Raw genomic sequence first — 15,503 nt, forward strand, 5'->3', positions numbered from 1 at the left:
GATTGTGAATCTCTTCTAAACTTTGAGCACATTGCTCATGATTTCCTGAAAAAAATAATTTTCAGAAAATATTGGCATTATTTTAGATTTAAAAAGCACATTGTATTTGAAAAGCGTTCAAATCATTAGTTGAATAAAACAAAATTATGTAAATCAATACATTTTTAAATTTCTAAACTCGGCAAGTTACTTTAAGTTGAAATGCCAGTATATTATTTTCTGGAAGGAGTGATTTACTCTTTGTACTTGAAAAATCACTCTATACTCGAGAGTATCCCTCCCCTTTCTCTCTCTCTCTCTCTCTCTCTCTCTCTCTCTCTCTCTCTCTCTCTCTCTCTCTCTCTCTCTCTTTCTCTCTGTCTTTCTGTCTCCCCGCTCCCTCTTTCCTTTTCCTTCCCTCTCCTCTCCAATTTTTCATTTCAGAAGTAGTAACTATTGTACCTGTTCTGTTTAATAAATTTCAGTTTTACAATATATAAGAGAAACTGTGTCTGTGCTCCTTCATTATAGAACCACCTGCTGGTTTTATCTGGGAAAACAACTGATCTTATCCTTCTAGAACCACAATAAACATGCCAATTTTCACTTTCCATGTTATCTATCTGTGTATGTTTGTTCTTTTTAATCCCAAAATATTAGCTTAAACAGTTATAGAAATCAACTCACATCTAACAGTAGGAAGTTTTACTGTGCACATTTATCATATAATAAAATCAATGTGACATATAAGAAATATATGTTCAAGTAGAATCAACAGAGACATTATAAATAAGAAATTATGTTTCCATGTACAACAACAGTTTTATACATGTGTATATTATTATTTAAAATACTTCTATTGCTTAAAATATTTATTAGATCCACATATTGCTTTCTGGAGTAAGTGTTAAAGCAGTTCTGACCTTGATCTTGATAATATTTATTTTCATACATCTGGAAGTATAATATGTAGAACAATGACATCATCTCCCTAATTTTTAATTATGCTCACAATATGACTAGGAATTGAACAAAGCCTTTCTCCTACATATTGGATTAAAATAACAAAAAAGACATATCCATCTATATCATGGTATGTGTTGACACTTGAAAATAATAAATGAAATTAGCGCTCCTAATGCAGAAGGAGTAACCATTAGAAAACAGCTATCTAATTAGTTACATTATGTTTTTTACATGACATTCTGTTGATTAACCACAGCAACTGTATTTTCCTCTTCATTTTGGTACCTTTTCACACTATGAATACTAGATGAAAATTTTGGAAATCAGATATTTCAACAAGGAGGTATTCAGGAGATCTGAATTTTGAGAGAGATGGGGATTCCCCTGACTATATTCCTTAAGGCATGGATTCTTAATCTGGGATCCAGGAACACCTGAGATGGCAATGGGGGTCTATTATCTAGAATGGGAAATATTCCATTACTAACACAGAAATGAAATACAGTCTTTCTACTGTTTTATACACACACACACACACACACACACACACAGAGATTCATAAGTATCTATAATAATCAGTACTCAGTACTCAAGAAAAAAAAATGATGAGCGCTTTTGTTGATTCGAATTGAGTATTACAATTTCCAACCAATCTATATCCATTCATCATGTGTGATTTTTGCCCACACCCTCCCCAAAACAATCTCCACAAAGGATTTATCTAATATATGGGAAGCAACTTTATTAAAAGTAGAAATGCCTCTTCTAGGAATACTGTATTATATAGCAGGATTGTAATCCATTCACATCAATATATTTTGTGTTTAAAAAAAGTAGTTTTTTCCATACTAAAAGAACTTCTATCCTTCTTATTTTGGTAGAGAAAGAAGTATTCAAAAATGTCCAAAATATGCTGCTCAGAATCAGTCTTGGTCATGTATTAGAAATAAAATCTTAAACTATCTTCTGGTGTTATGTTTTTTTTAAAAGCATAACTGCTTTCTGGATGTGTGCTAAATTATAATTGTCCTCTTAGGACACTGGATTAAAAACATCCAGTTTTCAGTACCACATATTGAGTAATAAATAGTATTTTCTAGAATTGCAAATAGCAAATTAAAGCCAAGTGACTCTTGTGATGACAGTGTTTCTTAAATAGTGATTTCATGAGCCTTAGTTGTCACTCCAAGTACTGTCAGTGTTTAATTATAGCTATTATGCCTGAAGAATTGAAGGGAAAATTAATAGAAACATGTATCTAAAAAAGTGACATCTAATATTTCCTGGTATAAAAATAATGACTCTACTTTCTCTAATCTCATCCTCCCATTTTCTTGCTACAATGATAAACTTGACCTGTATTTTCTGAAGTCTTCTGTAATCTTGGGAACCATCTCAGTAGGGCAGATTTCTTTACTTTCCAAAAAATATCTACAATTTAATTATTTGTAAAATGTAAAAAAATAAAAATAAAAGAAAATGCAAATTCAAAATTCATGGCATCTCAATCAACTACTTTACTCTAATTACCCCCAATAAGGTACTAACCAGTTTTTTAATAAGATCATGTAGCTTGGTTAAAATAGCTGAGAGGCTTCTATAAACTATCACAAGAAGAACAAAGTCATATTAAAATGAAATGGGATGATATGTATCTGGGACGAGTTTTCTCAAAAGGACCTTAAATTGCTCTACAAGTTATCAAACACTTAAATCTTATTTTGTGATAGGCAAACTGAGTCCCATAGAAATTAACTGCCTTGTACAACCTATAGAAAAAATAAGGGCTTATACCTCATCTAACACAATGACAACCAGACAATGCTCAGTTGCTTTAACTAATAAAAGTGACAATATTTCTTTTCTCTACTGCCACACTTGATATTGTTTCTGTGCATTGGAGTAAACTGGGAACATACTTACAAAATATATCATTTGGGACATTGTCAGTAGCAGCCAGATGAAACTAGGGAGGCTGATATTCCAATACTATGGTAATGAAGAATAAATAGCAAATAATATTTTACTTTTGTAAGCATTGACTATGATTAAAATTGAACATAAAAATCTATACATTTAGTATATCTTAACATATGCTTAAATTTTATTTTGAGTTACATTGCATGTTGTGAGGTCATGTATAGAAGGACAAGCTGACTATGTTTTTAGAATGCTTCTCAATTTAAGTTTTAATATACCTTATTGGTAGTGGTGGGGATAGATATGGGTTTCATGACACAGATATGTTTAAAAAGTTTATGATTGGAAATCTGTTATTTTCTTTTTGATGAGTGCCCTAAATTGCCAAATGAAGCATATCAATCTCTTGAGATTCTTGAGCTTTTCGTTAACATTTCAGAATTCATTTAAATCTTGGCAACCTGTAAGTACTCACTGTAAAGATTAGAATTAACTCAATTTATCACTGCCCAGACTGAATGTTGAGCATTTAATAAATAAGGGAATGGACTATTTTATTCCATAAAGTATATAAGTACTATATTTGTACACAAGAGAATATAAATTCTTCTACATACAAATGGTTCCTATAAAATTATTTTAGCAACATAAATGATTGTTTTAGTCTTTTTGCTTTCTTATTCAACCTGAATTTCACATTTTGTTAGTATCTATTTATTGTCATAGGGAACGAATCGAGGAAATAATTTATGAGCGCTTTTTGGATATCTAGAGAAATATAAATCATGCATGATCAAAAAGCACTAATCCATGATTTGTGACTGAGTTAAAGAAAAATATCTTCCATGTGTCTTTTGATCTTAGCCATAATCATTTTTTGAAGCTCCTTTTTGGGGGGGAATTATACTACAAAAGTAAACTCATTTTCAACCCTATTGAAATGAGTTTCAAAATACCAGAGCAGTTAGATGTCTTGTCTAGGGTAATATGGACACTTGCTGTTTTTTTTTTTTTTTTTAGAACGTTTATTTGATGCTACAATGTTTATAATTTGTTTAATGACTTCATCATTAGTTAATCAAGATTTTAAGACCATTGTGTTTAATACCATAGCTAGTTTCCTAAACTGGAAATTTCTTAAGAGGTTTGCAGATAAATTTAAGATTTTGAGATAAGAAAACATACTCTCCTGATCTTTAATGTGATTTTAATATGAAGAATCCAATAACATTAATAACAGAAATTCTTTATCATCTATGAAAAAATGAAATATTAAGTAATTTTTTTATTATTTTGAGGGTACATGATATGGTTAAATTGCATTTTGTTCTCACATGTTCCTTACTTTCACATGCAATGCAAATACAGATGAATTAATGCCAATTTAAGGTTATTTAGTGGTATCGTGTAACATATTTTAATCAATGGATGAGTACATAGCTGGAATAAAAGAAAAATGCCTCTGTAAAGAATAGCTTATGATGACAACAGTGTCCCTTTTTTCTAATAAAATAATAATTTACATAGATAAAAAAGGAAACCTTATTCCAAATGAATCTAAAATCCCAGATGCATTTATTTATTTCTACTAATTAATTGTTAACTAATAATCGGTTTGATTAGCCATCTGAAATATATTCGAGGTCACACACATCTAATTACCCTCTTCATTATCAAAGTATGACATCATGGGACTTCCGGTTAAGATGGCGGAGAGGAGGCTCACAGTTGCATAAGCTCCGCGCTTTCTCTCACTATCCACTTCATTACAAGCCTCTGAATCAATGCTTGACTGAAAAAAACCCACAAATAGTTACCAAGAGAAGCCATCCTTGAGATCCGCCAAGAAAGGTCTGTCTTTACTAGAGGGCTGGGGCGGTTTTAGATCGGGCGCAGGCGGCGGGCAGCGGCAGTGAGAGCACGGGAGCAGACTGGAGAGGGGGTGGGGAGTGATCGCAGCTGTCTCTGCGGGGAGAGCTTCGCTACAGGTTTGGAACCTGCAGCAAGTCAACAGCCCAGCAGAGAAGCTAAAAACACCGGGGCTGAAGAACACAACCGCAAACAGCTGGAGTCTCTCAGGACCTGGCCGCCCCCCCCTTCCCCCCCTCAGTGACTCAGCACGCTTTGGGATCTCAGAGCGCAGGCGCAGCACAGTCCTGCTAGTGCCTCACTGCTGCCACCTGCAGTCTGTAGAGGAAGCTCGATAACACACCCAGCCCCCCCCCAAAGAAAGACTCCAGTTTTTTCTGTTTTTCTTTGGTAGTTTGTCTCTGATTAATAGACAGAATGAGCAAGAAGCTGAAGAGGACTTTAACCCTAGACAGCTTCTACACAGATAGAGAGCAGACTCTAAATCCTGAGGAGACTAAAAACAGGCAGTCCCCAGGTGATTCCCCAAAGGAGGAGATCGTCTGTTCCTCAGCACAGATGAACCTCATAGAAGTGATTAAAAAGGCTCTCACAAGGGAGCTAGAAGAAAAATGGGGAAAGCAGAGTGAGGCTTGGCAAAAGGAGAAGGAAGCTTGGGAAAAGGAGAGGAGGCTTGGCAAAAGAACCTGGAGAAGTCAGTTAAAGAGAGAGTGGATAAAGAAGTAAAATCCTTGAAAAATAGGATTAGTGAACTGGAAAACAAAATTGGCGAAATGGAAAAAAATTCCACAGAACAAAAGAACTCAATTGGACAATTAGAGAAAGATTTTAAAAAAGTGAGTGAAGAGAATACTTCACTGAAAATCAGAATTGAACAAGTGGAATTGAATGACTCGAGGAGACAAGAAGAATCAGTCAAGCAAATCCAAAAAAATCAAACAATGGAGAAAAATGTGAAATACCTTCTGGGGAAGACAACAGACCTGGAAAACAGATCCAGGAGAGACAATCTGAGAATCATTGGACTCCCAGAAAAACATGATGAAAAAAAGAGCCTGGACACTGTCTTCCAGGAAATTATCAAAGAGAACTGCCCAGAAGTCATAGGAACAGAGGAAAAAATAAACATTGAAAGGATTCATCGATCACCCACTGAAAGGGATCCTAAAATCAAAACACCAAGGAATATAGTGGCCAAATGCCAGAACCCTCAGATGAAAGAAAAAATATTGCAAGCGGCTAGAAAAACCCAATTCAAGTATCAAGGAGCCACAATAAGGATCACCCAGGATCTGGCAGCATCCACATTAAAAGATCGAAGGGCCTGGAATATGATATTCCGAAAGGCTAAGGAACTTGGTATGCAACCAAAAATAACTTACCCAGCGAGAATGAGCATCTTTTTCCAGGGAAGAAGATGGACATTCAACGAAGTAAGCGAATTTCATCTATTTCTGATGAAAAAACCAGAACTTAATAAAAAGTTTGATCTACAAATATAGAACTCAAGGAAATCTAAAAAGGTAAAGATTAATCTTGGGAACTATATTTTGACTATATAGATGCATAAAGAATACATGTATACCTTGTTCTAGAAATTGATGTGGAAAGGACATTGTACCAGAAAAAGGGTAAAGTGGGGGTAGTACATCTCATGAAGAGGCATAGGAAACCTATTATATCTGAGAGAAAGAATGGAGGGGGATGAATATAGTGGGTATCTTACTGCCTTCAGAATTGGCTTTAAGTGAAAAATCTTAAGACATATTCAATCTATGGTGAAACTTCTCCCATCTCATTGAAAAGTGAGAAGGGAAAAGTGGAAAGGGAAGGAATAAGCTAAGCGGAAGGGAATACGGGAACTGGGAGGGAAAGGGGTAAGATAGGGGGAGGAACTCTAAGGCGGGGGGAGGGACACTAAAAAGGGAGGGCTGTGAGAAACAAGGGGTGCTCACAAGCTTAATACTTGGAAGGGGGGGAAAGGGGAAAGAAGGGAGGAAAGCATAAACCGGGGTTAACAAGATGGCAAGTAATACAGAATTGGTCATTCTAACCATAAACGTGAACGGGGTAAACTCCCCCATAAAGAGGAAGCGGTTAGCAGAATGGATTAAAAGCCAGAATCCTACAATATGTTGTTTACAGGAAACACACCTGAAGCGGGGAGATACATGCAGGTTAAAGGTAAAAGGTTGGAGCAAAATCTACTATGCTTCAGGTGAAGTCAAAAAAGCAGGGGTAGCCATCCTGATCTCAGATCAAGCTAAAGCAAAAATTGACCTAATTAAAAGAGATAAGGAAGGACACTATATCTTGCTAAAGGGTAGCATGGATAATGAAGCACTATCTATATTAAACATATATGCACCAAGTGGGGTAGCATCTAAATTCTTAAAAGAGAAACTAAGAGAGCTGCAAGAAGAAATAGACAGTAAAACTATAATAGTGGGAGATCTTAACCTTGCACTCTCAGAATTAGATAAATCAAACCAGAAAATAAATAAGAAAGAAGTTAAAGAGGTAAACAGAATACTAGAAAAGCTAGATATGATAGATCTCTGGAGAAAATGTAATGGAGACAGAAAGGAATACACTTTCTTTTCAGCAGTTCATGGAACCTATACAAAAATTGACCATATATTAGGACATAAAAACCTCAAACTCAAATGTAGTAAGGCAGAAATAGTAAATGCATCCTTTTCAGACCACGATGCAATGAAAATTACATTCAACAAAAAAGCAGGGGGAAGTAGACCAAAAAATAATTGGAAACTAAATAATCTCATACTAAAGAATGATTGGGTAAAACAGCAAATCATAGACATAATTAATAACTTCACCCAAGAAAACGATAATAATGAGACATCATACCAAAATGTATGGGATGCAGCCAAAGCGGTAATAAGGGGAAATTTCATATCTCTAGAGGCCTATTTGTATAAAATAGAGAAAGAGAAGGTCAATGAATTGGGTTTGCAATTAAAAATGCTAGAAAAGGAACAAATTAAAAACCCCCAGTCAAACACTAAACTTGAAATTCTAAAAGTAAAAGGTGAGATCAATAAAATTGAAAGTAAAAAAACTATTGAATTGATTAATAAAACTAAGAGTTGGTTCTATGAAAAAACCAACAAAATAGACAAACCCTTAGTAAATCTGATTAAAAAAAGGAAAGAGGAAAATCAAATTGTTAGTCTTAAAAATGAAAAGGGAGAACTCACCACTAACGAAGAGGAAATTAGAGCAATAATTAGGAGTTACTTTGCCCAACTTTATGCCAATAAATTCGACAACTTAAATGAAATAGAAAAATACCTCCAAAAATACAGCTTGCCCAAACTAACAGAGGAAGAAGTAAATATCCTAAACAGTCCCATCTCAGAAAAAGAAATAGAACAAACTATCAATCAACTCCCTAAGAAAAAATCCCCAGGACCAGATGGATTTACATGTGAATTCTACCAAACATTTAAAGAACAATTAACTCCAATGTTATATAAACTATTTGAAAAAATAGGGATTGAAGGAGTCCTACCAAACTCCTTTTATGACACAGATATGGTACTGATACCTAAACCAGGTAGGCTGAAAACAGAGAAAGAAAATTATAGACCAATCTCCCTAATGAATATTGATGCTAAAATCTTAAATAAAATATTAGCAAAAAGATTACAGAAAATCGTCACCAGGATAATACACTATGACCAAGTAGGATTTATACCAGGAATGCAGGGCTGGTTCAATATTAGGAAAACTATTAGCATAATTGACTATATCAATAACCAAACAAACAAAAACCACATGATCATCTCAATAGATGCAGAAAAAGCATTTGATAAAATCCAACATCCATTCCTAATAAAAACACTTGAGAGCATAGGAATAAATGGACTTTTCCTTAAAATAGTCAGGAGCATATATTTAAAACCATCAGTAAGCATCATATGCAATGGAGAAAAACTGGAACCTTTCCCAGTAAGATCTGGAGTGAAGCAAGGTTGCCCACTATCACCATTATTATTTAATATCGTATTAGAAACACTAGCCTCGGCAATAAGAGTCGAGAAAGATATAAAAGGAATTAGAGTAGGCAATGAGGAAACCAAACTATCACTCTTTGCAGATGATATGATGGTATACCTAGAGAACCCCAGAGATTCTACCAAAAAGCTATTGGAAATAATTCATAATTTTAGCAAAGTAGCTGGCTACAAAATAAATCCCCATAAATCCTCAGCATTTTTATACATCACCAACAAAACCCAACAGCAAGAGATACAAAGAGAAATTCCATTCAGAATAACTGTTGATACCATAAAATATTTGGGAATCTATCTACCAAAGGAAAGTCAGGAATTATATGAGCAAAATTATAAAAAAGTCTCCACACAAATAAAGTCAGACTTAAATAATTGGAAAAATATTAAGTGCTCTTGGATAGGCCGAGCGAACATAATAAAGATGACAATACTCCCTAAACTAATCTATTTATTTAGTGCTATACCAATCAGACTTCCAAGAAAATATTTTATTGATCTAGAAAAAATAACAACAAAATTTATATGGAACAATAAAAAGTCGAGAATCTCAAGGGAATTAATGAAAAAAAAATCAAATGAAGGTGGCCTAGCTGTACCTGATCTAAAATTATATTATAAAGCAGCAGTCACCAAAACCATTTGGTATTGGCTAAGAAATAGATTAGTGGATCAGTGGAAAAGGCTAGGCTCACAAGACAGAATAGTCAATTATAGCAATCTAGTGTTTGACAAACCCAAAGCCCCTAACTTCTGGGAAAAGAATTCATTATTTGATAAAAACTGCTGGGATAATTGGAAATTAGTATGGCAGAAATTAGGCATGGACCCACACTTAACACCATATACCAAGATAAGATCAAAATGGGTCTATGACCTAGGCATAAAGAACGAGATTATAAATAAATTAGAGGAACATAGAATAGTTTATCTCTCAGACTTGTGGAGGAGAAAGAAATTTGTGACCAAAGATGAACTAGAGACCATTACTGATCACAGAATAGAAAATTTCGATTACATCAAATTAAAAAGCCTTTGTACAAATAAAACTAATGCAAACAAGATTAGAAGGGAAGCAACAAACTGGGAAAACATTTTCACAGTTAAAGGTTCTGATAAAGGCCTCATTTCCAAAATATATAGAGAACTGACTCAAATTTATAAGAAATCAAGCCATTCTCCAATTGATAAATGGTCAAAGGATATGAACAGACAATTTTCAGAGGATGAGATTGAAACTATTACCACTCACATGAAAGAGTGTTCCAAATCATTATTGATCAGAGAAATGCAAATTAAGACAACTCTGAGATACCACTACACACCTGTCAGATTGGCTAAGATGACAGGAAAAAATAATGATGAATGTTGGAGGGGATGCGGGAAAACTGGGACACTAATGCATTGTTGGTGGAGTTGTGAACGAATCCAACCATTCTGGAGAGCAATCTGGAATTATGCCCAAAAAATTATCAAAATGTGCATATCCTTTGATCCAGCAGTGTTTCTATTGGGCTTATATCCCAAAGAAATACTAAAGAAGGGAAAGGGACCTGTATGTGCCAAAATGTTTGTAGCAGCCCTGTTTGTAGTGGCTAGAAACTGGAAAATGAATGGATGCCCATCAATTGGAGAATGGCTGGGTAAATTGTGGTATATGAATGTTATGGAATATTATTGTTCTGTAAGAAATGACCAGCAGGATGAATACAGAGAGGCTTGGAGAGACCTACATGAACTGATGCTAAGTGAAATGAGCAGAACCAGGAGATCATTATACACTTCGACAACGATATTGTATGAGGACATATTTTGATGGAAGTGGATTTCTTTGACAAAGAGACCTGAGTTTCAATTGATAAATGACGGACAAAAGCAGCTACACCCAAAGAAAGAACACTGGGAAATGAATGTGAACTATCTGCATTTTTGTTTTTCTTCCCGGATTATTTATACCTTCTGAATCCAATTCTCCCTACGCAACAAGAGAACTGTTCGGTTCTGCAAACATATATTGTATCTAGGATATACTGCAACATATCCAACATATAAAGGACTGCTTGCCATCTAGGGGAGGGGGTGGAGGGAGGGAGGGGAAAAAAAATCGGAACAGAATTGAGTGTCAATATAATGTAATTATTAAATTAAAAAAATAATAATAATAAAAAAAAACAAAAAAAAAACAAAGTATGACATCATTTTATATAGCATTTCCCTTTTAGATCTGATATGAGAGTTTACAAAGAATATATAAATTTTCTACTGTATTTTATTTTTAAATAACATCACTACAGAGATAGATAATGGAATTTGTTTTACTAATTGATCAAGAATTTTAGAGTTGGGAAGGATTTTAGTGATCATCTTTCAACAAGTCTCTCATTCAAAAGATGAGGAGTCAAAGAGTGTCCAAGACACCTTACATGTTATTCTCATGTCAAATAAGTTTTCAAGTTATATGGAAAAAATTGTTTATATGGAAAAAATACTGGCTTATTCTTGAGTCATTCATTGAGATTATCTTCATCTTTTAGGGATCCTTACAATGCAATTGAAGCTATGGATCCTGAGAAACTGAACATCTTCCGGACAGTAAGAGAGATAACAGGTAACTAGGGAGAAACAGAATTGTAATGTAAAGCAAATCGTATTCTATGGGGCTTTTATTTAAAGCACATCCAATATTTTAATCAGCATCTCAAAATAAACGTGAGCCTCTCAAAACCATGAAATTTTTCATAAAGGTCTGCAAATACCTAATATTTTACATATATTTTCTTTAATTCTGCAAATGGGGAAAATTATGTTGAAATTGAAAATTATTGGGCATTGCAAGTATCAAATAATCTTTATTCAGAAACAACATTTTTATGATATTTTGTTTTTTAATATAATAAATACAGTTGTGATAGTATAGCAAAAGTGTAGCATCTCATCATTTTCACCATCATCTTTGTCATAGCTCCTCACATTTACATAATTATCAATACTTTACAAAGGACATACACATATCTCATTTGATTTTCACAACAATTAGGTAGATGGAGCAATTATTATATTCCCATCTTACAAGTGAAGAAAGTAAACCTCAAACCACCTAAATGACCTTTTCAAATTCACAGCTTCTTACAGGTAAGCTAGAATTTGAGCATAGCCCTTCTTACTCAAATCCATGAAATCTCTTTATCATCCACTCCCTGAATCTATAAATCACAGGAACTTGGAAGCCTTCAAATTTTATATTAGAAAGCATCAAATTAGGGGAAGTTATTATTATCATTTTTTGGAGGCAATCAGAATTAAGTTATGTGCCCCAGGTCATATAGCTAGTATCTGAGGCCAGATTTGAACTAAGATCCTCCTGATTGTAGTACCAGTTTTTCTATCCACTGCATCCCCTAACTAAAGGGCAGTTTTTATTAGAGTTATTAATAATGATGATGACAACATTTATGTTGGACATTAAAGCTGCAGTAAGTTTTATAAATATTATTCCATTGGATCCTTCCCACAGATAGATAAATGAGGAGACTAACACAGAGAAAAGATAATTGAGTCCAAAGAGTTAGTTAGTGTTCAAAGAATTCATTCCCACTTACACAAGACTAATCTATTATCCACTACACTATGCTGACCTTTGAAGCCTAAGTCTTTTCTTTCTGAATACATTTGCATCTGAAACATGGCATTTTGTACTTTTTGTTACCTCTCATTGGACATGCATTTCAGCACAGAAAGTATGACTGCAATTCTGAGCCCCTTGAGTTGCTGAAAAATCCTATTATTGGAATGACACAACTGCCAATCTGAAATGCTCTTGACCTATTTGTAGGTTTTCTCACATGCCTATCATGTTACTTCAGCATAAGGTGATCCTGTCATGTTTCAATATCTGAAGGATTCACCGTGAATGAGACAATAAGATACTGACATTTCTTTTTGCCCTTATCTTCCTCAGGTTTCTTGAACATACAGTCTTGGCCCCCAAACATGACAGATTTCAGTGTCTTTTCTAACCTGGTCACCATTGGTGGAAGAGTACTTTATAGGTATGTGTTCAATATCTGTGTTTTAGTCTGTAGAACTCTCAAAGTTCACTAGAAATAGATACATTTCTTAAAGGCTCATGTAAAATATCAGAAATCTTAGTTTCATTGATTTCACTGTTCTAGAAAAATCAACTTTTCCATTTTCCATCCTGGAGATAAAGCTCATAATAAAAAACATGCCACAAATGATGGACTATAGAATGCAGGGAGTATGCCTCTTGATTTTCCAACTCCCTAAATCATTTAAAATAATACAATGCATTTTCTGGGTTGAAAATATAAGATATAAACCACAAATTTCAGTCTACCCTTTCATCATATTTCATCATAATCAAAAGATATATTTGGGTGACAGTTAACCATTGGTGCTGACATTTGGATCAAGAATTCTTTGAATAGTTAGTTACTTTACCAGTCGATGGGTCTATATGAACATAGTTCATGACAGTGAGATCAAAGCAGAGTTCAATAAATCCAGAGGACAGATTTTTAACTAGCATACTGGATCAGTAATTGAAACAGTCAAAGATCTCTAATGGAATGGAACATAGTAGATGTGAGTATGTTTCAACATATTACACATGATGAATTATTCAGTATACTCAATGTTAAGGAAGTTATTAGAGAAATGGATGATGGGAAAATAAAAGAGATAGGCTGTCCATGAAGTAAGAATGGGAAGGGACAGGCTAGGTGAGGGGAGGGGGGTGGGGCAAATTACATGTTCTTTTGGTATTCATGTAAAGAAAAGAGAATCTGATAAAAGCAGCCACTATTATAGCAATGTTCTAGGAAAACATGAGTGGAAGTATGAAGAGTGATCTGACACCTCTGTTAGATTACCAAGTGATAATATCTTAGGAGTTATTCCTGACCTCGAGCTACACATGTGTATACTGCTATACATAGATATGAACTTTGAATTTGAGGTAGAAAATTTTGTGCTAACCTGTGGGGTTTGCTAAGAAATGAAATTGTGAAAAATGGCTACTGAATTTTCTCTTCCAAAGTTTCACAGAAAAAAAACACCCTCAAAGTCCATTGACACAAGTGCTATATTTGTATAAAAGTTGATAGGAAAAACTAAAAAGAAGCCAACGTAATGAAAAATAATAGCCAATGGGAACAATCCATCTGGATGATGTATACCACTAATGCTGAGTCTCTCAAACCAAATGCTATCAATCAGGCAAAGCATTTTGCTGATGTAATAACACTCAGCACCTCTAAAAGATTGTGAAGAGGAAAAAAAGATTTCAGATTGAATTGAATATTGTTATTCATCCTGAGCTACTTGTTCTTCTTGCAGATTGGAGAAGCAATTATTGTCATCTTAAATTATCTTTTGAAAAAAAAAGTTGTTATTAGTAAATTTATAAATAACATCCATTGGTTGGTGACATTGTAAAAAAAGTTTTTTTTTTTTTCCCCAAGTTATAAAAAAGAAAGATAAATCCCTTTCTTCCCAAAGGGAAATGTAGAATGATAAAAATGTCCATGACATAAAACTCACTTTTGTACTAATATTTACTGAATTTTGAGGGAAACTTTTAAGCCATCTGAGTTTTTAGTGTTTTAATTTCATTTTATGGCATTCCTTGATTTTTAAAACTTACATCCCACTCCTTTTCGTCCATCTTCTTTCCATTATCATTGGAACATTTTAATCACTGAGGTCAATTTATAATCCAATTAATTCTACATATATTATATTTGTTATGTCATCTTAGAGAATACCTAAATATATTATTATAGCAATGACATTAAGGAATGGATCAAGTTAGTTAGCATCTTCCTTTGGGAAATTAAACATTCAATTTTCATTTTATGTGTGTGTGTGTGTGTGTGTGTGTGTATTTATATTTGTGGGGGGGTAGGACATTGTGGTAGGTGTATATGTACATGTCTGCATGTATGTGTGTCTCTATTAAGAACTATATAGTAGTTTTTATTTTATATATACATTATGGTCTTAATAGCTATGGAAGATAAGAACAAATAGAAGATGGCTTCAACATATCCTGTCCTCTAGAAATTTCCAACAAGGGCCAAATGATTTTGAAATTCCACAGATTTTTTTTAATGTTGTTTATATCAATCAATCAATACTGATTTATTTATGTATTATCTACTATGTACCACATGCTTTGGTAGGCAATGGGGACAAATAATCTCTCCTTTAATTAACTTACATTCTAATGAAGGGGGAAAAACTATATATAAAACTATCCTCAATTATAAATGTAATATAATCATATAAGCATATATACATCTATAAATAGTTAAATACACGATAATATGAAAGAACTATAAATTAAGAGATCAGAAAAAGCATTATACAGAAAATAATGTCTGAGCTGCATTTTAAAGGAAGAGAAGGAGTCCATTCCAAGAATGGAGGATGGCAAATGAAAAACAAAAATAAAGTCAGAAACATAAATATCACAAACTTTCTGTAGAATAATGTAGAATACTATTGCCCATCCTTCTCATATTTGCTCAGTCATCTTTCAGTTTTGATGGATTTTCAAGACCAGCTCTTCTGGTAAATTGCCATAGCGAATTTCATAGTATTCACTTCTAAGCATGTCTATTTTAATAATTATCTTCCTATTCTCCTGAGTGAAAGATAAGATCTAAATGCTTTTGGTTGGCAATTTGTAGATTCCTTCCAATGTTCCAA

At 33.8% G+C, this 15,503-nt stretch overlaps 1 protein-coding gene across 1 annotated transcript in view; it reads left to right on the forward strand.

Annotated features, from left to right (window-relative positions):
- Nucleotides 1–15,503, forward strand: part of LOC127557027 (receptor tyrosine-protein kinase erbB-4-like) — a 56,958-nt gene that overhangs the window by 2,119 nt on the left and 39,336 nt on the right. Inside the window, exons 4-5 of the mRNA XM_051990513.1 lie at nucleotides 11,306–11,379; nucleotides 12,730–12,820. Coding sequence (XP_051846473.1) covers nucleotides 11,306–11,379; nucleotides 12,730–12,820 — 165 coding nt within the window. The remainder of the gene's footprint in view (nucleotides 1–11,305; nucleotides 11,380–12,729; nucleotides 12,821–15,503) is intronic.

Source organism: Antechinus flavipes, chromosome 3 (assembly GCF_016432865.1).
Source record: "Antechinus flavipes isolate AdamAnt ecotype Samford, QLD, Australia chromosome 3, AdamAnt_v2, whole genome shotgun sequence".
Lineage (NCBI taxonomy): Eukaryota > Metazoa > Chordata > Mammalia > Dasyuromorphia > Dasyuridae > Antechinus > Antechinus flavipes.